The 25,926-nt window shown below is 34.0% G+C and overlaps 1 protein-coding gene across 11 annotated transcripts in view; it reads right to left on the reverse strand.

Annotated features, from left to right (window-relative positions):
• CPEB2 (cytoplasmic polyadenylation element binding protein 2) overlaps window positions 1-25,926 on the reverse strand; it is a 68,802-nt gene that overhangs the window by 2,785 nt on the left and 40,091 nt on the right. For all 11 annotated transcript variants that reach the window (XM_074350039.1, XM_074350059.1, XM_074350056.1 and 8 more), the window contains 6 exons: window positions 14,730-14,900; window positions 13,041-13,130; window positions 8,439-8,557; window positions 8,045-8,159; window positions 5,677-5,858; window positions 1-1,234 (listed from right to left, as the gene is read on the reverse strand). The exon at window positions 1-1,234 is cut by the window's left edge and continues 2,785 nt beyond it. In XM_074350039.1, coding sequence (XP_074206140.1) covers window positions 1,007-1,234; window positions 5,677-5,858; window positions 8,045-8,159; window positions 8,439-8,557; window positions 13,041-13,130; window positions 14,730-14,900 — 905 coding nt within the window. In that variant the 3' untranslated portion in view covers window positions 1-1,006. The remainder of the gene's footprint in view (window positions 1,235-5,676; window positions 5,859-8,044; window positions 8,160-8,438; window positions 8,558-13,040; window positions 13,131-14,729; window positions 14,901-25,926) is intronic.

Here is a 25,926-nt window from a genome sequence, read left to right on the forward strand (position 1 = left end):
CTGCATAAAATCGAATTCCACTACCGACCAGATCACAAAATGGCTGCACTCTCTAATCTAAAACTAATTTGCATATTGTACACATGTAGGACATTTTTTTAACTTGACGTCACAATAATGCATGCAAGTTTGCTTTTTTTTAAACAAATTTTCTAATTTGTTCATGCTACCTAGATTCAAGAGAGCTTTTTTTAAACATTTGCAATACCTCACCTCTTGTTAGTTAATAATTCTAGTGCATGCATATGGTGTATACAGGTAAGTAAACATGCATTTTTTTTTCACATTCTAAAACTATGGCAGTTTAGGCCATATTGTGCTGCCTGCATTTTATCTGCAATGCAGTGTGTCTCTAACGTTTTCAATCCCGTATTAATAGGTGGCATTTACACATAACACCTATATAGCAGCAAAGCTAATACAGCTTGTGATTAAAAATGTTTAAAAATAGCTAATAAATCAGATTATCTTGAGGTATTATTTCTTGCAAGTCAAAATGGAGAGCAAAAAAATCAACCCTAATTTTTAGTTTATGTATACACTGAAAATAGCAACAATAAAAATAAGCATTTGTAGCAGACATATTCCATCTTCACTATTATTTTGCTACCTTTGGTAAATTACTGGGGCAGATCTTGAAGTTAAAAACCCACGTTTAGAAATAAGTGCACGCTTCACCCACTATATAGCAGCAGACTGTTTGCCCCTACGCAAAACATTCTCATATCTAATTTTAACTTTACATATAAAAATAACTTGGAGAAAATACAAAAAAACATTTTATTTTAACATGAAAATATCACAAAAATTAGTAAGCCTGAGATGTAGGGTTTTGGTGAAAAACAAGAGGCTTGTAGTGTTTTGGCTGCTGATAAAGATGCATGTATTGAGAGCTGGGGTGAAAGCAGAAGAATGCACTTATTTCTTCTGCATGTCAGTATCTTCAGACACAGTAAGCCACATGCACCCTTTCTTTCCTTGTTAAACAGAGGCCGGTTTGCTATTCTTAGTTCCAGCGGAAGTGGATCTGACGCGGGCGATCAGCGCCTTCCTTTACCAATGGCTTATGGAACTCACGTCCTGCACGAGAGTGGATATTTGCCCAACAAAACTCACAGTAATACTGCAGGCAAGTGACATTGGCACAAAAAAAGGGAGCAAATTTTCCACCACAGCGTGCGCCCTGGCATTCATCACACATCTGGTCATCTAGCACATATGGCTTTACCTCCACCTAGAAAAACAGAGAAAAATGTCTCATTAAGTCTGCTTCAGAAGTCATTTTAGCAATGATTTAAAATGTTCATACAGTATTCTAGAGAAAGTAGGCAGTTTCCCAGGGTAATAGCTTTACCATATAGTAGATTAAAAGAATTAAATCATTTTGTTCTGGTACTAATCTTTTCATACGATGTTTCATTCATAATTGACCATGTGATTAAATGAGCACTTAGTTTGATAATTCTATTGTATTTTAATATGTTTTCTAAAGAGAACTATATATCTACTGAATATATATACTGGATGGTATTTATTTTTGAAAAACACTTAATAGCTTTGCAAAACATTCCACCCTCACCTTTCTTGAAATAACATCTTTAAAAGCCGGCATGTTACTATTTCTATTTCCAGAGGTGGAGTGACCATGAGGGGAAATGAGAAGGGCACAGAAGACAGAGTTCACAGCTCTGTTCTCTCACTCCAGTACCACCTGTGAGATGGCACAGCCCCAAAAGCCACTGACCATGGCAACGCTTCTCCACTGCAGGTGAGAGCCATACCCTGCCTGTAAGTAATTGGTACAGACAAACCAGAACTGTGGATAATCTTATTAAGGGCATGTCTAGACTTCTGCAAATTTATAAGATATGAAGTCAAAGTCCCACTGTGCAAGCCTGACTCAGTAGAAGACCTAAGACTCAAGTCAGCTTTGAATGCTAAACCTCTTAGCCTCAGTTTCCACATCTGTGAGATGAGAAAGGCAACAGAACCTGCCTCACAGCTGTGAGTATTAGATTATACAAGTACAAGCATTTAAGACAGTGTCTGGCACGGGGCAAATACTCTGTAAAAGGTTACTGCCTTTGTCTCAGCCTAAGAGCTCTGCCTTTCTTGAGGAGAGGAGAGAAAAATTGAGTGTTTAAAGGGCTTGACTTGCCCACGGCAAAAAATAATTACTCAACAATCTGTATTTTGAATGTTTTCTACTGAAATACTTGCATGTGTGCAGAAAATGGACAGAGGTATTTTCTTCAGTATTATTTCGAACAAAAACAGTAACAACAAACTAGAAACAACCTAAGACTTGACTGATGAAAAGAACTGTAAAATAAACATTTGACAGGAAGGTAACAGAATTCTGTTGTTTGTATTTGTATTTTATTGATTAGGGTTAGGATAAACATATTGTATGCATATTGGACATTATGTTTTCCTAAACTGTCTGTATCTTTTGCATATTCCCCTGCTGGTATTTTCTTCTCTCTTTTATTTTTTTAAACTAATTTATAAGTTCTCTTTGTCAGTTAAGGATTTTTAACCTTTTTTTCCATTGGCTTTTCATTAAAAAAAATTCAGTATTTTAAAATTTTGTTTGTTAAGCTTTTGGGGGGGTAATTAAGTATTTTTTTTAATTTATTTTTTAATGGAGGTACTGGGGATTGAACCTAAGACCTGGAGCATACTAAGCATGCACTCTACCACTGAGCATACCCTCCCCCCGGCTTTTGATTTTTACAATGATCTTTGACACAAATTCTAAAATTTGTATGCTCAATCTTTCTCTCTCAACTTTTTCCTTTATGGATTCTATCCTGATTAGCAGGCTGCCTTTTTGATTCGTTACCTTCATTACAACTACAATTAAGGAAGAGCAATGCCATAATCAAATAATAGATCAAGGCACATGAGAATGACTGGGTTTCACTTCACTAGATGATAAACTCCAGGGCAAGAAGGACCTCGTCTATTTGCTCAACACTCAGTACCAACTACTTGGCAGCACATCTAGCACAAAGTAGAAACTATAAAAATGTTTGCATAAATGTACATTTTACACATCCTTTCCGGGTTTCTCTCTCATGGTTATTTCTTGCCTTTATCATAAGATTTTAAGCAAAACTGAAGACAGTGTCTGTGCTGTTTACTTCATTTCCATAACACTTCATGAAATGCCACATGCTCAGGAGTGACTTAAATGTACAATTGTTAAATAAATTTTACAAATGCAATGATTTCAATTATTTTTTAAATTATAGATATTATTTTATAAAGCTAATCTACTTAACTCAAAATAATAACTTCAAAGATGAAAAATTAATTTCAAATTTATGGTTATATAATATAATCAAAATCTATTTTGTGATTAATAATAATCTCTCACAACTCTTGAGTGTGTGAAAGTTTCACTGATTCTTCACTATTTGCATTTTCTATTATGATGTGTTTCCCTTCTTCACTTCAGAGGATCTATCTGTGATACTTTGTCACCTGGATTAATAACTAATAAAATAATTAATAATTAGCCAACTTGAAGTATAACCCAGTTCACTGCAGTAACTACTGGAAGTCACAGTGAATGATACTACTCATGGAATAACATACAAAACTTAAAATGATTTATACATTTGTGGTAAATCTCAATTTACAGCTATCAGGGAGATTAAACTAAACTTCCAAGTGTTCCTGAGCCCAAAAAGTGAGTTGAATAAACAATTCCCTCCAAATAAGTATCCTGTATATCTTTAGATTATCAGTTATAAATTTAATCTGTTTTTATGGTTTAATAACTGTTCATATTAGAGAGATGAAAGGTATAAAGATGAATGGTTTAATTTTTTTTTTGTATAAGCAAAACTAATGACTTGTAAAATAAGTTTCAAATTCTTTCAAATAAAGTTCAAAACATACTTTAATAGCACATATCTTGAAAAAAAATTTTTTTTCTCAGGTAGTTAATGACTTTTTAAGAAAGCATGTGTTTATCAATTCACTTGCTTAGCATTGGAGTTTCTCTTTAAGAATCAATCTCTGCCCCACATAACTGGTCCTTCACTATCATTTTGGAAACCAAGAGGTATAAGGTATGACACTTAACAATCTTTTCCCCTCTGCTTCTGCATATTAAACAGCTGCAATTATATAACTACGGAAATAACGTCCTTCATGACCCTGTCACCTCTCTGCACAAGTAGGAGGTTAGACCTGATCAGTGGCCTAAAGCACGGCTGGACATTAGAATCACCCAGGGAGCTTTACAGACACTGCTGCCCCAGCGACACCCCACACCAATGACAGCGGAGCCTCAGGGGTTGGACCCAGATGTCAAGGCTCTCCTAAGCTCCCAGCTGACTGTGATGTGCAGCAGAGGCTGAAAACCACTGGGTGAGAGGGGTTATAAGGTTCAAATCAGATAATGAATTTTCGTAGCGTATCTGAATAAAAGCAGAGCCCTTCTTCTTAGATACTTTTTTCCTTTCTTTTTTTGGAGGCAACATTTTAAGAACAATACAGACAAAAATGCCACTTTGCATACGTGAACTGAACTTAAGCTGTCTTTTCTAAATGTTCTAAATGGTATGGTTTGGTAATTGAACTGATGACTACTTATAGAGTCCAGGGTCTAGTCAATCAGTCCCAGCTCCCCTGACCCCAAAATAGTCTTTTAATGTGCAAACAGCCTCAGGGAAGAAGCTTCAAAAAACTGTTATACTGGGAAAATAAAAACCCACTCAAGTTCTATCTACAATTTTAGATATAAAAAAGTTAATTTACCTCATATTTTTAGTATATCTCATGTGTACTATAAATGTAAACATGATTATTTTAAAATACTGCTTAGCTATGTACAGGAACTAGTCACAGATTGTAGTATGAGGTAGATGTAAGGAAACAATTGAGTTTTGCTCACTCCTTTTTCCTATTTTAGATGGTAATCAGTATTAGAAATTATTCAGTAGGGTAGCGTTCAGTTCATTCATAGGACTTCCTAAAAGTTCTTACTGTGATGACCTAAGCAATGCTACTAAAGAGTAAATGTTTTAAAGTTCAGGATAATCATCATGTGCTTTAGTTTATTTGTATATTTTGTTTATTTACATATTTGTTATTGCTTTTATTTAGGAAAATATACACAATATATTTTTATTTTAGATTTTATGATGAATAAAAAATAATAAATGAACACTTAAATAACACTTAGTGCCAAGCTCTGTTCTAAGTGCTTCTACATATGTCAATTTGCTTATTCCTCAGAATAACCAGGAGAGAGATACTATTAATGTTTTCCCTTTTATAAGTGAGGAAAAAGAGTCATAAAGAGAGTTAATTTGCCCAAGGTTACAGAGCAAATGGTGGAAATGGGATCCCAGGTAGTCTGGCTCCAGAGTACAAGCTCTTAAAACAAGCTCAGCCTCCACACTTAGAAGGATATCAAGACTTTACTGACTGACACAAATTTTTGAAATGCCTTTAAATGACATTCATCTTTTGTATATAATACCTAAGTTTAAAGTCCGGTCAAGAATTTTACATTTCAGGGATATTATACTCTTTAAGAGCTAAAGGAGAATAAAAAAATACTCAGTGTTAGAATTACATTATTAACTCTGTAGGGTAGTAAGCTTTGGATCAGCACCTTGTTATAGGACTTAAGTGATTGCCCAAAATGCAACTTACTCGTTTATCAATATCACCGTGCTGAAGCTGAACGAACCGAGCACTAATGGCAGCAATATAGCTCTGCTGATTGGAGAAAGCAACTCGACCAGCACCTTTTGGGTATTTTAGCTCAGGATCTGTGTCAATTCCTGCATAACAAACACCACCATACAGCCGGTCCATGATCATAGCAAGCTCCACTTGAAAAGGAAAAGAAGTTCACATTAAATGGGAGAAACATAGTAAATCAACAATTTTTAAGTATTTTTTTTTTAAGTGAAAGTCAGTAGAATAGTGCTCTTTTCTAAATCCAATCCTTTCTCTTGTATACGACAGCCCAGCTGCTCTCACTACAGAAGAACTGGACAACTCAGCTGTCTACTGGACAAGTCATGTTGATATTTAATAGACACTGTGCATCACTGTGTTCAGAATGGCACTCCGGATCTTCAGCCATCGAATTAAACCTGCTCCAGAGAGTGCCAGCTGACTCAGTAATGGAAAAGATGAAGTTGCCAAATCAAGACCCTTGGCTTCATCCTTTCTATTTTAGTTTTTCCCCACTGCACATGCAATCCCATGAACTTGATTTTCAAGACATATCTAGAATCCAGCCTCTTTGCTTCCATCACTGACATCCTGCTCCAAGGTATCATAATTCTTCATCTAGGTCATGGCAGTAGCCTTATCTCTTTGTTTCTGATCCCTAACCAGTACAGCTCCTACCAACTCAGTTTATTTTCAAAACAGCAGCAAGAGTAATTCTCTTAAAGATGTATCAGATACCAATGGCTTAACTGAAATTTCTACTTAGGAGCTCTGAATGGTGGCACAAACTAGCTTCCAAAAACAAGACCACAGACATAGAGAACAAACTTATGGCTACCAGGGGGTAAAGAGCGTGGAAAGGGATAAACTGGGAGTTTGAAATTTGCACCTCTTGGGGGGGTGATGGAATTGTTAGGTATCTTGATTGTGGTGGTGGTTTCATAGGTGTACACATCTATCAAAATGCATCAAATTGTACATCTGAAATACATGTAGTTTACTGTATAGAAATTATATCACAATAAAGTTAAAAAAAAAAAAAAAAGAAAAACCAAGACCACAATCCTCCTTGCAATCTGCTCTTTCTTCAGTGTTTCTTATCTTCTGAGTAATGGTACCACTGTCTACCTAGTGGCTTAAGACTGAAAGCTGAGATTCGGTTTGCATTTACCTCATAAATATCTATGCCATCTGCTTACTTAGCTCTTCACCACTACCACCACTAATCCGAGCCCCTGCTCTCTGTCTCCTGCACTGCGATAATAGGCTCCTAAGCTCCTAAATTGGTCTACATATATCTACTCTCAACCCAACTCCCCACTCCAATGTCATGAGCTAAACTGGTCTTTCAAAGATGCAAATATGATCACGTCTCTCCTTTACTTAAAAACTCTTTATTGGTTTCCCTTTGCTCTGAGGATGAATACCAAATTAGCCTGTTAGACTTATAGGATCTGACTCCTATTTACCTCTTCCATGTCTTCTTGTGTCTCTCCCCTCACTTTTCATACCCTAGGCAGCGAGTCTGGACTTCCCTCAGTCCCTCCAGTGCACTCTACTTCCCTCCACTGAAGACCTTTCAATATGCTGTTCCCTTTGTCTGAAACACATTCTTCACAACCCTCCCACCCTTCTGTTCAATCACTATGTCAGCTCATACAAGTATCTTTAAAATACCAGACGACGGCACATTGCCTCGTCAAATGTTCTTCTGATCCCTGTAGTCTCTCTCTATACTTGTTCTGTATGTACATGTGTGAATAGTTCTTTAACATGTGTCTCCCATACTGGAAGAGGTATTCTCAGTGATGGAAGGCGCTAACACACTTTACAAGGGTACACAGTATCATAAAACTTGCTTGTATAGTGGGCATTTACGTCTATAATTATGTTCCTACATGACATCTTCTGGTAGATTTCTGTTCCTAGTTACTGATGAAGAGAAGTTTATCATTCACTTATCTAAAGTGCCATTAAAAAAGCTCATATTTCTTCTACAGATATCAGAATCAACCTACATAAAATAAACAGACTCCAAATTCTCATATTTTAGAGAGTTACACTTAAGTCGTAAGTGTTTGAGTGGATTCTTTTTATACACTCTGTATGGAGTTAGTTATTGATAGTGATAGATGAGTGTCCAATCCTCCAATTCCTTGATGGTCTCAAGAATAGTTCTTGGAGTCTGTCTTAGAATTCTGTAGCAAGCGACTACTGGGAACAGGAGAATCTGCCCTTCGCCCACCCATAGTGCCGTGTACACAAAAGGTACCAAATGTTTACTGAATCAATTCATATTTAAATTTTTTAAAACAAAATGTGTTATCATTCTACTTACCAGCTCTTAATGGCCTAGGAACACCTCCAACAAAAATTGTTTTTCGAGGATCCAAAGGCTGAGAACCATCCATCACAAAATCACTGTCACTTAAATTCCAAGGACGGATCTGAACCTATGAAGAAAATGACATTATGGTATCAGGTCTTACTCCCTTAACAGCTGATGAGTTTTGTGCCAACTAACAGCAGTTCTTCTTTGTTGCTGTTCAAAATTTTGGATAGATGGATTTTAAAACAAATTGTTAATATTTTTATCTAGATACTATAAATTATCTGAATTTTAAAAAATTGAACTCTTAACAAGGTTGTTTTTTTTTTCACTAACAATCATTTCAAAAAAGTTTTTGGAAAACTTGCATTTGTTGCTTAAAGTTCAAGCAGCATTTACTTACAGGTTTGTCCTTGATGGTGGGGCTGGAAACACACAGATAGAGTTTTCCATCTTCTTCAATACAAGCATCAATTAGTGCCTGGACTGAGCTCTCTTCTTGAAAGAGGAGGAATGCATAGCCTGTAATAACCATAAAAAATGAGGCAATATGTCAAGGAAAGTGATTTCACATTTCAGTACTGTTTAGAAAATACATGCCTTTGAAAAAGAAAAAAAAAACCCATCAAATAGAACTAGGATTATTATGCTTTACAGGAGAACACAATATCCTACGGAATACACACAAAAACATATTCAGTAAATTAACTAGCTACTTTATATAGAGCACTAACTATCCAATACTGTCCTAAGAGCTTTACATGAATTATTTCTTTTGATTCTCACAACAATTCAATGAAACATTATTTCCTATTTATAGAAACAACAACAAAAACTGAGGTACCAAGAAGGTAAAATTACTTACCTAAAGTCAGTCACATAAGCAAGTAACTGACTGATTAATTTCAAACCTAGATTAGCCCCAAGGTCTCCCATGATGCTGTTTTCTTAAAGAATTTAGTAGGATTAACCAGTTGAGTGAGCACAGTAGAAGCTAGTTTCCCAAAAATGCCCTCAGGGTAAGACAAGTTCTAGAGCATACTTCTGGACAGTGGAAAGATCCAGGAATTTCCATAAGCAGAGGGAAAATTCTACAATCAACCTGACAACTTCCATAGGATACTAAGAAAACTACCTTAGGGAGGTGAGATTAAAACAGGTTTCTTCAGGATGGTCAGAACTTCTATTTTATTTTATTGTTTTTGTTTTCATTGGGGGGGTAGGTAATTAGGTTTACTTATTTATTTTTAGAGGAGGTACTGGGGATTGAACCCCGGACCTCGTGCATACTAAGCATGTGCTCCATCACTTGAGCTATAACTTCCCACCTGGTCAGAACTTTTAGATCAAGTCTCAGGGTGGATGAGCAGCAGAACATTTTTTTTTTCCAACAGTCTAGAGACAATGTTTGGACTTTGGAACCAAGTTCTTGCTTAGATTCCTGTACCTTTGGGAAATATGCCCTTCCTCCCTTCCTTGTGACAACCAATTGTCAATCTTTAATCAAACATCATGTATCCAGCAGGTAGAATAGATTTTATTATAAAAAGAAGGCATCAAAATTTACACTGCAAGTTTACTATTATGTGATTAATTGTAACTGACCTAAAAATATATGTTTCCTTGACAAGATTTCTATGCAAACAAACCTAGAGCAGTGTATTCTAGTTCCAATATGAAGATGTCATCAAGCAGACCAACCACGTCTGTTCCACTAACAATGGGAAGTGTGAGGTCATGTTTTACACCCAGCTCAAAAAACACAGCTTATTGCCAACAATGGCTTTTAGTGCCACAAAGATCTTATGTGACACAAAAACTACTTCATTTTAATAAAATTACAATACTTGGTTGCATAAATAAGTCATCAAACCAACCTACACAAACTTCCAAAGGTATGATTATGCAAGAATAAAAAACACATCTCAGACCTTTTTAATAGCTAGAAACAATTTAAATAGACTTGAAGAAATAAAAAAATAAAAAAGTTTTCTTAATGTGAAGGCTTTAATTTTGATACACGCTAAGGTTTTCAGTGTTATAACTTTTATAATGATTGAGGAGATATAAGACCAATTTACTAAAATAGTATTTTAAATTCAATATTTTAAATGTTGTTTTATGATGCTAATTTTTGATATTAATATTTTAATATTGCTTAATTATTTTTGTGATTATCAGGGAAGAAATGTTTTTATCACAAAAATTTAGCAATATGGCAGGTAAATTATGATCTAGCTAAGGCAAGACATTAAATATTAAAATGCTCTTACCAAAAATACCATCTAATAGTTCTTTGGATCTTATTAGAGCAAGCTGATACTCACACAGGGTGAAACTTACTCACTGCAAAGGACAGATATATGGAAGTGTGGCTCAGTATCCAATGGCTGAAGTCACTGCCTTAATTACAAGGTAGCTTCATCAACTAGATGCTTCTACACCAGTGTTTTCCAAAGCATGAGAAATGATAAATTATAGCAAAGACAAAAATGCTTGAAAGCACAAGGTTTAGGAACACATGTCTTTGGCAATAGCTACAATTAACTATAATTATACTAAAAAAACTATAATTTGTCAGTGCTAATTTTTGTGGGTTTTTTTTCTTATTTTCAGTTTGAGAAAATAAATTAACCACTACCACAAAACCCCAGTAACAACAACGGCAGCAATAGCAACAAAGACAGCAAGTGTTCTGTTTCATTAAATTTGTGCCAACCCATCCTTCTAGGTTTAGAGCAGCCCTTTATGTAAATAAGAAGCCCAGGCAGAAAATGTATATCTGTCTCAACAGAAACTAATTTTAATTCCTTTCTAAAATTATATTTCAATACCTGCCTGGAACTCTGTTGGAAAACTTTTTATCTATCTAAATTACCCAGTATCTTTTAGATTTAGTTCAAAACTTCTCAGTGAAACTTTCCTCCACCTACTTCAGGTCAAAGGATATACTATCCTATCGTGTTTATAGTTATTTATAGCTGTTCATCTTCTTTATGAGGCAACTATAAATCCATGAATTACTGAGAATATAAAGATGAGTAAAGACACAGTTTGAAAGACTATTAGAAGAATCTGATATTGATAAAATAATCACATATTTGTAAAATTGTAAAAATGTAATATTGCAACTGTGAAGAGTGCTATGAAAAGGGACAGTGCTAGGAGGACCTACAATAAGAGGATATGACCTCATTAGGTGGGTCCTGAAAGTACCCTACCAGCAACTGATATTTAAGCTGATATAAGTAGGGGATACACAGATGAAGAGACAGGGAAGAGCCTTCATGCCAAGAGAACACCAAACATAAATGCCCTGAGGCAGGAGAAGCAAGGCCAGTTTGCAGAATCAGAAAGGAACAAGAAGCAATAGTGGGAGATGAAACAGAATGGGAAAGGTGAGGAGGGCGAATGCATTTTTGGCTTTATCCTAACAATAAGAGGAACTACTGATGGGTTTTAAGCAGCGAGCAAGGGTTAGCACCATCAGATGAGTTTTCATAGAGATTACTCTAGCTATACTGTGGGAGGAAAAGGAGACAGTCAGAGATGTGGAGAGACGAGTCGTATGCCTGAAATAGTCCAGACAAGGAATGGTGGTAATTTAGGCAGGAATATTAGAAACCAACAGGCATTTTTATCGAACACTCAGTAAAAAAAAACTTTATAAAAGAACAAGATCATAACATTGTGAACAACAGATTAAAACTAAGCTAACAAATGAACATCTGCATCAATATGGAGCTAATTTTCTCTCTAAAGCAAGGACTGAGGACCTCCAAGTCTAGTAAACTCCAAAATCATATGAAAATTTAGAGTATCTGGAGAGAGATCCATAGCGTTAACTAAATTCTCATAGAGCCCTGGGATCCAGAATCTGTTCTCTGCTTAAAAAATGTTCTTGATTCTGTAAGTATAAGATGTAAAGGTATAAAAAAAAATCACTGCATTATTCCATTTCTCTAAAAAATGACATGAACCAGTAATGGAAGTTCTATAATTCTCACTGACCAAAAACCCTTAGCTAGTTTTTGTATGCCAGTAATTCTAACATGTTTCCTTTCCCAGAGACAAAATTAGATTATTCAATAGATCTATGGAGTCTTTTTTTTCCAGGCTTGAAAATCCACTTAGCCATGAGAATAACAGCGTTTTTTGTTTCTACAATTGTATTTCAATGATACTCAAAGTAAAGTCTTAGTCTTTCAACCTCCCCCTTTCTTTTTTGTTCACTTCAGAGAATCTGCAATTGGCAACCTGACTGACTGGATTCACGTTCCAGTCTCTCCCCTTGCCTCCCCTGCTCGCAGTGGGCAGGGGACTCCTCCTCTCCCACCAACGGCGGCCTTGCTTTGCTCAAAGGAATGTTAGCTCAGTTTGCCACTCCTGTCCTCTGGGGCCCGGTCACAGCAGTACCCTAGTTCTACGTAACTGACACAACCAGATGTTCTCTTCACATCGTGTCTCTTCGTGTAATTGGGTTTTCCCACCGTTCACTTTCTCCTCTATCTAAAATCGCCAGCAGAGTGTATGCTGCTCTGTCCTTGTCTGCTGTTGTCTGGAACACTTATGTACACATCGCAATATTTAAATTATTCATAGGTTTATATTTTAATCTCACATCACACATCTCTTAATTTCACCGAGCAGAGACTTTTTTTTGCATGTCTGTACCCAAGTTACTTAGAATGGTACTTCAGACAGAGAAAATACTCAAACATTTGTTGATAAGAGTTTCTGAAATCATTATCAAATCACCTTAGAGAAAGCATAGCAAGTCGCTCATGATTCCTGACTGGCTTCAAGTGACACTGGAATCATTCTCAGACCCTCCCGCCGCCCTTGGTACATGCTACTAACCTCTACAATTTACTTTATTAGTTTTTATATGAAGATGTACTCACATTTAGTTCTAAAAGAAAAGAAAACACAAAGTAATTGACACTGTTTTTTTTGCTCTCATATAACTTATTCCCTAGCAAATATTAACAATAAGTTCTCTTACCTTTTGGTGGAAAATAGGACTTGCTTTCTGCTTTATGAGGCCAGTCGACTACCAAAGGCCCGAATCTTCTGAAGCTAGCAGTTATTTCATCTTAAGAAAGTAAAAAATCTGCATCAGAATGAGTTTTAATGATTCATACTAAAAACCCTACATTTTATGTTACTATAAAGATTTTTTATTTATTATTATTATTATTTTTGTATATATATTTTTTATTGAAGTATAATCTGTTTACCATGTTGTGTCAGTTTCTGGTGTACTAAAGATTAAGTATTTAAAAGTACCAAATATCCTAAGAAAAACTAGAATATAAATGCTGGAAACATGTCTAATAATCCTATGAAAATGATACATAAAACTTAATAGCTATTTTAGTCAAAATAGCTTTTAAGTTGCACATTGGTTATAATAATCAATTCACATGACTTCTAAAATTTTATATAATATTGCATGGATATTAATGGATTTATAGTCTACCAAATCATAAATACCACTGGCTTGAAAAACATGTCAGCATTATATCAAGTTAAATAAAGATACCCATTACTGCCTGACAAAGTACAATCTTCTAAGCAAAAAGCTCTGCTGCAACAGGACATGTAAAGCTGCAACGCTCCTAAAATGTACTAGGGTCTGGTTCATGCCAGGTAGTTTCACTGGGTCAAATTCAATGACATGTTCTAAGTTATTTCATCACATGGAAACCTTATTATACTGATTAATACATAGAGTAAGTTCATGGTTATCTGAATCATAACTGGAAAATTTCCCAAAATGTAGCAATATATTCTTTATTAGTACTCTGTAAATAAGAGTGGCAGACTTCCTACAAACTCACAAATATTATAAAGTTTCAGTATTTTCAATCTTTATCTTGAATTATTTTCTTTTGTTATTATTACACATGATAATTTTCACTTTTTTTTCTTAATCTTTTTTTTTTTTTTAATGGAGGTACTGGGGATTGAACCCAGGACCTCCTGCATGCTAAACATGCACTCTACCCTGAGCTATACCCTCCCCAACCTCATTTACACATGTTTATTAGTCTTTCTATAACCTGAATTTCCTGTTCATGTTCTGTTTCCATTACTCCCTTTAATAGGTTTAATAGCCTCTTTCTTACCCATTTCTAAGAGCACGTTTATCCTTAAATAAATTGAATTTTTGATTGTCATGAATTGTAGGTAAAGTTTCATGGTTGATTACCTTTAATTCATTGTGTGTCTGTGTACATGCATGGGTGTTATGATCATACAAAAAGTTTTATATAAATGTACAAAAGGTTTAATGTATTCAAATATGTTCTATATTTAAAAATATGAGTGAGTTGGGAACTAGTGTATGAAAACATTATTTGCAAAAATTGCTCACAGTAACAATATGTATTATAAGACAAAGTAAAGAGACAAACTTTAAAAAAGTTATCTGTTCAATTATCTCTACCTTTCATCAGCTGACACAGAGATAAGATACCCATTTTAACTGAAAATCTACAGAGGTAAAAATTCCATTTCCTATTCACATTGTATTTCAGTTTTTTGTTATTATATGCCACCAAATATTTATGAGACATTTTTTAACAGCTTTATTGCGGTATGGTTCCTGTACAGTAAACTACATATATTCCAGATGTACAATTTGATGAATTTTGAGGTTTTTTTTTTAAAGCCCAAATCATCATTTTACCTTCATCAATATCTGGAGGAAGACCACCAACAAAAACTTTTCGAGAGAAACGTTCTATTCGCTCTCCATTTTGATGAGCTGAGTAACATGTGGGTGAATTTAAAACACCAACTTGATCATTATGACCATCATCCAGCAAGCCATCATCTATGGGAAAGAGGGAAGACCGACCTAAAATATAAGAACAAATATGACTTGAGTGTCAGGTCTAAGAAAATGGTAAAGTCAGGCATAAACATAGCAACAACAAATTCAAAGGCTTAAAAATAAAGGTGACATAGGCATAAAAAATTAAGGAAAATTCAGATAGTTTAAAGTTTTAATTACCTGGATTCAAGAAGAGAAGCTGTTTGAAGAATGACTTAGAAATAAACATAGTCATATGACAATTATATCACAAACAAATACTAGATCACTTCAATTTTTTAAGGAAAGCAGCAAGAATCTGATGTATGGGGATGGTTAGACTGGATGTGTAACAGGAGAATCCTTTTAGAAATTGGTGGCAGAAAGAAATGACACGAACTAAACAGACAAGAAGACAATAAAAACCCACTTGCAGACTATAGTAAGGACAAAGGCAACAAGTAATACTTGCACATAAGATCTTGAATTAATTTATTACATGTGTGCCAAGTATACGAAAAGGTAGCCAGGGTTTCTGCACATGTGCAAAACAGAAAAAAGCATCTTCTCTAGGACTTCAGTCCTCATCTGAGCCCACCCTTTAGGGGTGGTACCCCCGTACAGGCACGTCCTGTATAATACTCTGCAGCAATCCTGATGCTAGATTCTGTGGGGGTCAAAAAAATAAAATAAAATAAAACGACCTAGTAAAATGCAGTCCTCTGCTCTCAAGAAATATTCATTTAGAAAAGATAAGATCTATACATTTAACTATGGCACATATCCATACGAAAACTTTATAATGTACTTCAGAGGGAGTATGTTGGAGGAAGTGAGTAATCTAGCTAATAAATGGGTAACTTCTTAAATTCCCAAGTGGAACTGGATAGCATTTGTGGTAAAATGGGAAAGGCAGTGGTACTTATCACTGAGAGTGTTAGAAAGGGTAGGAAATTCCTAAGTAGAAATAAATTTGTAAGAGCATGGTTTTGAATACATTTTTCAAGTGCAAGGAGAAACGTCAGAGAAAGTAGGAAGATGAATAGGGAGTAGCCAAGGTTGGCTGAAACATGTTGGAAGTAAGGAGAATAAAAGCTAGAAAAGCACTCTGAGGCTAGCCAGAATACTTAGCTTCAGATGCAAGACTAAAGGAGACATTTTATTTAGTAGGTGATGGAAAAAAAATGGACACGAGTTCAAGCAAGATTATAATTTTTCTTGTGTTTTGGGAAGATTTATTTTAGCAATACGGTTAAGGTGGCTGGAAATGAACAGATTAGAAGTCTTTCAAAAAATTCAGGAAGGATGGACAACAGAGATAATTGCAGTAATAAAAAGTAGATGGTAAACAAAACAGAAAAAAGAATGGAAAGGAGGAACCAAAAGAAGATTTTAGATCATGAATGACAAGAATCATTAACTAAATTAATATAAGGATAATAAAGATCAGAAACTGCTACAAGAAAGGGAAATATGTTTTAGATGTGAAGTTTCACATGCTGATGGGATATTCAGAAGTAAATGGTAGGAAGTTGCAAATGGAGTGCATTAAGGAAAAAGCCACATTTCTGAGAAAATAATTTGGTGTCAATTTCACAGAGGTGGTAGTTTAAGGTTCTTTGTAATATCACTTACAAAAACTCCAGATATAAATAATAAGGACAGTCCCTTGGGAAACTTACAAGGAAGAAATGGAACAGTCACAGAAATTCTGAAAGTAATGGTAAGAAAAGTTTAAGTGGGATGCCAAAATATTACTGTGATATAGCACCAAAGGAAAATAATGTAAAGAAAGGAAAAAAAAAAAGCAACAAAGTAATAACGTAAAGTGTGTGAAATGTTAAGAAACTGATTAAAGAAAAATGAAAATTTGTTTGAGGACATACACGATTTTTGAAGGTGGCACTATTAGTAAAGTTGCATGTAGAGTTTCGTGACGTACAGACATCAAAGAAGTTTAGAGACAGAAAAAGAGAAAATAAGAATTTAGACAAGTTCTTTTTCTCAAGATGGAGTGAAGAATTCTTTTTAATGAGGAGACAATGCATGTAATTTATAGCATATGTCTTATTATATACAAGTAATGAATGTTCAACATAAAGTGTCATTAATGTGTTACCATCTTGAAAAGTATGGTATATAATGGTGCAAGTGATAAAAACAAAGACGATCTGAAATGTGATGGCCTGCATAGAATTGGGGTTGGGGTGGGAAGCACGGGACTACATGTCTGTGAACTACAGCTAGCTAGATGTTAGAAATAAGAATTTTAAGTTTATAAGACCAAAAACAGGGAGAAAGATCATATCTGGTATAGGAAACAGAAATTATTCTGCAGATTCAAACTGAAGTTGTTCTGAAAGATACCCATCCATGTTCACTGACTAACTCTGAATATTTACCTTTCCCAATACCTTTGCTATCAGGAATAAGGTCTAGTGAAAAACAAGTGTCAATATTCTTTGTAATTAATAGAAACAAAGCTCTTCAAAATGAAACTATTTTACTTAACAAAATGAACGTCATCAAGATCCATCAAAAGTAGTATTAATTATGAATAACTGGTTCAACTTTCAAAGGTTGGACTTTAGGTAAATAATTCTATATTTAAAGAGGAATTAGATGAGGTAGAGAAACAATATGCATATTAACTAGTCTTTGATTAAAAAATGACAAATCCAAATTTTATACTTATTTCAGACATGCCAGTACTTAAATAGAAATACTGAATGCAGTGACAAAGAAAACCACTATATAAGCAATGTTAGAAAGAGTAATGACCCAAAAGTGACTTAGAAACTTTTTTGTTAATTATAATACTGAGAGTATATTCATACTATAACTATATTTTAATAATTATTCTATATTACTAAATGTAATAATATTCTAACTATAATGAATACTACCGTTAGGAAAGTAACCATCAAAAATCTATAATCTATGTGTCTAAAATCTGTTAAATAAAGTTTAGCTGAACAAAGGATGCTATTGAAAGTCTAGGAATATGTTACACACCGCCGTACCAGCAATTTTCATTGCTAGAAAATCATGACCACTTTTTTTCTAAAAGTCATAAAAGCTATAAAGTTAAATACTCATTTAAAAGAGGAGTTAACTAAATGAAATCATCAACAAAAATATTATTTTTCACCTTTCAAATATCCTTCCTTATAACCCAAATTAATGTGACTATAAAAGAACCACTAAATAATTATGTCTTTCATGTACTTTAAGCATACTTCGTAAGAATGATGGATGAAAATGAAGGTCAATAAAGGTAAAATTATGTGTTGAGAAAAATAGAATTTGATCATGAAGTTATTTGAACTAAAATATTTACAACCAAAATTAAACTACCTTTCTCCTTTTTTGCTCTGAAACTAGGATATATTTTCAGGTTTTTACGTCTCAAAAGAATGAAAGGGAACGATAATGAAATCACAATATAAAATCTGTGGTATGTAGCAAAAGCTATACACTTAGAGGAAATTTCTCATACTTAGAGGAAAATTTATAGTTTCAAATGCATATTAGGAAACAAGAAATGCTTAAAATAAATAATCCTAGTCTTCAGCACAAAAAGATAAATAATAAATTAAATACAGAGTAGGATCAAGGAAATAAACTAAAATCAATGACACAGGAAACAAACTAACATGGAAAAAAATCAATAAAGGCAAAAGTTGGCTCTTTGAAAACTTAAAAAATCAATTATATCTCAGAGCAAAGTTCATCAAGTTCACGAATAAAAAAGAAAAGTAAAATTACCAATCTTAAGTATGAAAAGAGAACTATCAATCAACACAGAACGTATGGATACTTAAAGGCTAAATTTCCTAATTTGTTGGGCAAACTTGATACTAAAACCTGACAAGAACATTCAGAAAGCAATACACTACCAATACACCCTCATGAAACAGAGACAAAAATTCTAAAGAAAATACTGATAGATTGAATCCAGAAATAATAAAAATGGGAAATACATCATGATTAAGTGGGATTCATCCCAGGAATGTTAAGACTGATTGACATTTGAAAATTACTATAATTCACCACATTAACAGAAGGAATAGAAATACCATACAAACAATTCCACAGACGTAAGAAATACATTTGACAAAATTCAACATGATTAAAAAAAAAAAAAACTCTCAGCACACTAGGAATAGATGGGAATTTCCTCAGTCTGATAAAGAGTAAAAAACCAGTGTTTACAATTTTAATGATAAACTATCCAATGTTTTCCTTTTGAAGTTTGGAAGGATGTTCACCTCTCACTGTTTTTATTCAACATTATACTGAAGGTAGAACAAGTACACAATAGGACGAGAAAAAGTTTCAAATATTTGAAAGGAAGAAAGTAAAACTGTCTTTATTGCTAAGAACATGATTGTATATGGAAAATTCAGAATCAAACTAACGGAAATAAGTACATTTAGCTAGGGAACAAATGCAGAGTCAACTTACAAAAATCAGTTTATTTCTAAACAACACTAATAAACAATTGGGAAAAAATAAAAATATCACCATTCCCATGTCATCAAAACTCGAAACACTTAGTAATAAAACTGAACAGAAGATAGGTAAAGACCTCCTGACAAAATTTCCTGGGAAATTTGACAAATGACAAAAATTTCCTGAGAACTTTTAAAAAATCAAAATAAATGGATAGAAAGAAGAAATCAACGAGTGAGATGTAAATTCTCTCCAGATTATTTTATCTATAGATTTAATACAATCTCATTAAAACCCCCAGCACATTCTGTCTTACAGAAATTCACAAGCAAGTTCTAAAACTTATGGTAAATCAAAGGATTCAAAATATTTTTTTAAAAAATCGCATAAAAAACCATGTTGGAGGATATAAATGGAACAAAATGGAGTCCAGAAATAGAATCACACATATACATCACTTGCTGTTTTTCAAAAATACCAATGCAATTCAATATGGAAAGGAAGATTTTTTTTTTTTCTTTTCACCTTTTAGATGGTGGTGGAGCAATGGATATCCAATTGGGGGAAGGGAAAGAGCTTTGATCCCTATTATTACACAGTACACAAGAACAAATTCAAGAAGGATGATAGACTTAAATGTGAAAGCTAAAACAACACAGCTCCTAAGGATTTCTCCATGATATTTGGGGATAGGCAATTTCTTAGGACCAAAATGCACTGATGATGAAAGAAAACTGGACCTCCATTAGGATTAAGTATTTTTCTGCTTATCAAGAGATACTGTTAATAAAATGAAAAGACAAGCAACTAATAGAAAATAGGACAAAATACATAAAGAACTGTCATAAATGAATACAAATAACTGAATTAAACAAATGGACAAAAGACTGCACTGCCACTTTATAAAGACTGTAATAGAATGGGTGATAAGCATGTGAAAAGGTGCTTTAACATCATCCTTAGCCATCAGGAAGATACAGATTAGAACCGTAACAAGACACCATCTACACATCAGTAAGATTAAAAAGCTAACAACCCAAAGTCAGTCCTACACTCTGTTGGCGTATAAAATTGGGAAACTGCTTGGTAGTTTCTAAAAAGTTAAACATATACTTACTCTATGAACCAAATATTCCACTCTTAGTTATATGTACAAAAAAAAAAAATCAGTGCTTATGTACACACACACACACACATACACACACCCTCTCAGAAAAGAAAAAGAGAACAAAAATGTTCATGGCAGTTTTATCCACAATAGGCCCCAGATAGAAAACAACTTAAATGTCCATTGATAGGGAAATGGATAAACAAATTGTGATATAATTTCATACAATGAGTCTGGTTATCAATAAAAAGAATAACTACAGATATTAATTTCTCTTTTCTATGATTTCTATACAAAAAACAGTCATCTTACAATTTCTCTTAATCTGAGACTGAAATTTATAAATATGTAGAGGGAATTACTTATGAAATTTAAAAAATGTTTTCTTCTTTTAAAAGAAGAGCTGATAAGGTTGTTCCTGAGGCTCTTACCACAAGTATTAGGGTGTTTTCATCCCTCCAGAAAAGTAATTTCTTTAAATAAAACAAAATTTGAATAACATATATACATGGGAGAGACCCAGAACAACTGAGTGACTTGCCAAAACGGCTGAAGCCCCACCTTCCAGAAAATAATCTTAAACCTGAGATTTCCATGCTGTTAAAATCAGCAACAGACAAAACCTAAGGATACTGATTAGCAAGCTCCATGGTCAAAACAATTTTAAAATGTAATTGGAGTTGCACCGTTTGAATTGGTAAGTTTTTTATTTTAGAAATTATCACTTGATCTTGACACCAAACACTTCATTTATATTCTCTATATATTATTGTGAAATAAACTAAAAATGTATGCACATGGACTCTTGTCTATATAACAAGTATATATACATATATATATACACACACACATGCATATAAATATATATACATACAAATGAAAGGCAAATTAAAGTTTTATAATAGGATAACGTACAAATAGAAAATATGAGAATTAATAACAATGTAATATGAGATCAGTCAACAAAGATTAGAGTGGGATTCTAATTTAGGGTTCTTTAAGAGATTTAAAACAAACTGAATAATTTTAGACAGAAAAGGGTAGAGGAGGAAAGAGGGAAAAAGTGTCGTAGGTAGAAGGTATTTGTTTGAGCAAAAGCACAGAAACATTTCAAAGGCCATATTAAGGTAAAATGTAGAAGAAATGAGGTGTTAACTATGCTCACAAGCCCTACTCACAAACACAAATTCAAGTAAATTGGCTTACATTAAGTTAGCCATCAAAAATGTACAATAAAATTTTTAAAGATAAAATGGTAGTTACAATAAAGATTATAGACAGAGGAATAAAAAGAGGTGAAAGAGCAAAAAAGGAACATGCAATACTGTCCAGTCATTGCTAATCAGTCTGAGATGGCGGCCATGCAGCCAGGGCTCTAACAGGTCACCAAGATCCTTCCAAGATGAAGGCAAAATGACAGAATGTGTGTTCCTGTAACAGGACTAAAAATATACCTTCTCCCAAAACAGAAAATTGGCAAAGATCTTGTAGTGAGAAAAACAGCAACCACTGTAAATATGAGCCTCATTTGTGGTGGTTAATCATGATTTAAATAACTCACTTCAAAATACAATAAAATGATTAGAGAAGGTTTGGAACTTTTCTATATCTCTATAAAAACTGCTGCTCTATACAATCAATAACAAAAACTATATTGTGAGCATTCTAAACTGAAGACGGAGCTAGAGACGAACTTATGAATATGCTTGTATGACAGACTGGTGGTTACAGCCCCCACATCTGGTCTCCTTGTATGTGCAGGACACACAGATGCAGCCAGAGAAGTAATGGGCAATCACTACTCTGACTCTGGTGGCTATGCTAATATGCCCAAACATTAATAATCATACTTGGCTTTTCAGATTTTAGCCTTATTCTGGAAGTCCAAAATAAAGACATTTCCCAACATATCAGTGGGAGGAGGCAGGAGAGGAAAATAAAACATTTCTGCAAAATTAGTCAATTTGTAGCTTAAAGGTAAGCACGATTCTTTGATCTCAATGTACAACCTGCACTTTCATTTGCTGATTGTTTTAAAAATAAAAGCATATACAAAACTATTATTAATTAAAGATAAATATGAATATTCTTCCCATCTTCCAGGATCCCAGCAGCCACTCTATAGGGTTAAATAACTCACCAGTGTGATGGCATGATTTTTATTTCATATGCAAGGATTAAAAAAAAACTATCAAAACAACAGAAGTAGGTCCAATATTGACCTCTTTCAAGTACCACCTGTTTAATCACATAGAATAACTATCGGTGTGTTTTTCCAAGGAACTGAGACAGGAGCAATAAAGTATATTTATTACTTAAAACATTTTGCTCCAATAATAGGCTTCTCCTTTTCTCATGAAGAATCAATAGAATATATAAAAAATCAACTAAAACCTAGTAGTCTATATGTCTTTGTAAATTAATTTCTAGATGTTCACTCAAATTTTATTTCTTTTAAAAGTTGGTACAGCTAGGTATAGGTATGGAGTAGGTGGAGTTAGTCTCTTCAAGGAGGAGGGGCTGGCAAATTTTTTCTATAAAGGGTCAGATAGTAAATATTTTAGACTTGGAGGCCATAGGTTCTCTGTTGCAACTACTTAACTGTTCATCATTGTAGCTCCAAAGCAACCAGACAAAAAGCAAATAAACAGGCATGGTTGTGTTCTAATAAAACTTTGTTTAAAAAAATAAGAGGCATGGCTTGCAGGTTATAGTTTCCTGACCCTGTCTTATAGTATTACCCTGGCTTTTTTCATGCTTTGAAGATTTTGCCCATTCTCTGATAGTTCGCAAAAAATTAATACACAAAATCTGTTGCATTTCTACATATTAATAATGAATTATCAGAAAGAGAAAGACAGGAAACTCCCAAGGACAATCACATCAAAAAGAATAAAATACCTAGGAATAAATTTAACCAAAGAGGTGAAAGACCTATACTCTGAAAACTATAAGACTGAGGAAAGAAATTGAAAATGACACAAATAAATGGAAAGATATGCTGTGCTCATGGATTGGAGGAACTAATATTGTTAAAATATCCAAACTACCCAAAGCAAGCTACAGAGTCAATGCAATTCCTATTAAAATACCAATGGCATTTTTCACACAATTAGAACAAATAATCCTAACATTTGTATGGAACCACAAAAGACCCTGAATAGTCAAAGCAATCTTGACAAAGAAGAATAAAGCAGGAAGTATCATGCTCCCTGATTTCAAACTGTACTACAAAGCTACAGTAATCAAAACAGTACAGCACCGGCACAGAAACAGACACAAAGATCAATGGAACAGAACAGAGAGCCCAGAAATAAACCCACGCTTATATGGTCAATTAATCTGTATGACAAAGAAAGCAAAAATATACAATGGGAAAAGACAGCTGCTTCAATAAATGGTGCTCAGAAAATTGAACAGTTACACAAAAAGAATCTAACTGGACTACTTTCTCACACTGTACACTAAAATAAACTCAAAATGACTTAAAGACTTAGTGTAAGACCTAAAACCATAAAACTCCTAGAAGGAAAATAAGCAGTGAGCTCTCTGACATGGGTTTTAGCAATATTTTTTTTTGAATATGTCTCCTCAGGCAAAGACAACAAAAGCAAAAACAAAAGGGACCACATTAAACTAAAAAGCTTTGCACAGTGAAGGAAACCATCAACAAAATAACTGAAAAGGCAATCAACTGAATGGGAGATGATATTTGCAAATGATATATCCAAATAGGGGTTGATAGTTAAAATATATAAAGAACTTATACACTCAATATACCTCCAAAAAGAATTAAAAAATAAGCAGAGTACCTGAATAGACACTTTTTTCCAGATAAGACATACAGACGGCCAGCTGACACACAAAAAGATACTCAACATCAGTAATCATCAGATAAATGCTGATCAAAACCATGGTGAGATACCAACTCACACCTGTCAGAACGGCTATTATCAAAAACACAGGAAATAACAAATATTGGCATGCATGTGGAGAAAAGGGAACCCTTATGCACTGATGGTGGGAATATAAACTGATGCAACCACTATGGGGAACAGTAAAGAGATTTCCTCAAAAAATTAAAAACAAAACTGCCATACAATCCAGCAATTCTACTTCAGAGTATTAGCTGAAGAAAATGAAAACACAAATTTGAAAAGATATTTATGTACCCCTACGTTTACTGCAGCATTATTTACAATATAAAAGATATGGATGGAAATAACCTAAGTGTCCATCGATGGATGAATGGATAAAGAGGATGTGGTGTGTGTGTATGTATGCATGCATGTATGTATGTATGTATGGAATATTACTCAGCCACAAAAAAGAATGAAATCTTGCCATCTGCGATAACATGGATGACCTAGAAGGTACTACGTTAAGTGAAGTAAGTCAGAGAAAGACAGATGCTGCATGATTTCACTTACAAGTGGAATCTGAAAAAACAACACAAAATACACAAAATGAATAAACAAAACAAAACAGAAACAAACTCATAGATATAGAGAACAAACTGGAGGTTGCCAGGGGGAGGTAAGTTGGGGATGAAAGAAAAGATAAAAGGGATTAAAAGATACCAACTTTCAGTTGTAAAATAAGTAAGTCACAGAGATGTAATGAAGGCATAGGGAGCAGAGTCAATGATACTGTTATAACTTTTCTACGTGATCGATGGTTATTAGACTTATGGTGACCATTTTGTAATGCAAAAAATATTGAATCACTATGTTGTACATATGAAAATAATATAATATTGTATGCAAAGTATAATTCAAAAAAATGTGAAAAAAGTATTTATCAAAGATAAAAAGTTTCAATTTTGATTTTGTCCTAAAAGGATTTGGCAGTGGTGATATTAGGGGGTATACACTTACTCTGGCTACTTCACAAGACTGTTAAAAAGTCAAATGAGTTTGGGGGAAGGAGGGTATAGCTTAGTGGTAGAGTGCATGCTTAACATGCACAGGGTCCTGGGTTCAATCCTCAGTACCTCAACTAAAAAAAATAATAAGTAAATAAACCTAATCCCCCCCCCCCCACCAAAAAAAGTCAAATGAGTTCAATTAAATCTAGTCACAGAAAATCTTAGGTCAATTTTTAATTAATACGTGGTATATTATATTACTAATTAGTTCCTTTTCATTATAGCATATGAATCTGAATGACCACATACACAGTGTGAACAAAATCCAGCCTCTCTAGCTGAACTTCCATAATTTCACTCCTTTTAAAATTATTTCTCTTATCTTCTCATTCCATATATAATCTACTAAAATGGACTAACTAAAGCTTTGGGCTTCCCTGCTAGAAAAGACTTCTTTGTGGTGTTTAGTACCACTAACTAAAATAGGTTCTTTATTTCTAGTATTTAAAATAATCCTATACTTTTACTCCTTTTAGAATATAGCAGTCCTTTAATCTTTTATTAAAAGGATACACTGCAATAATGGAAATAATTTTAGGTTAAGAGATGGAGTTTAAGTTACACTTCATACCTCCCTTTAC

This window comes from Camelus bactrianus, chromosome 2, assembly GCF_048773025.1.
Source record: "Camelus bactrianus isolate YW-2024 breed Bactrian camel chromosome 2, ASM4877302v1, whole genome shotgun sequence".
Lineage (NCBI taxonomy): Eukaryota > Metazoa > Chordata > Mammalia > Artiodactyla > Camelidae > Camelus > Camelus bactrianus.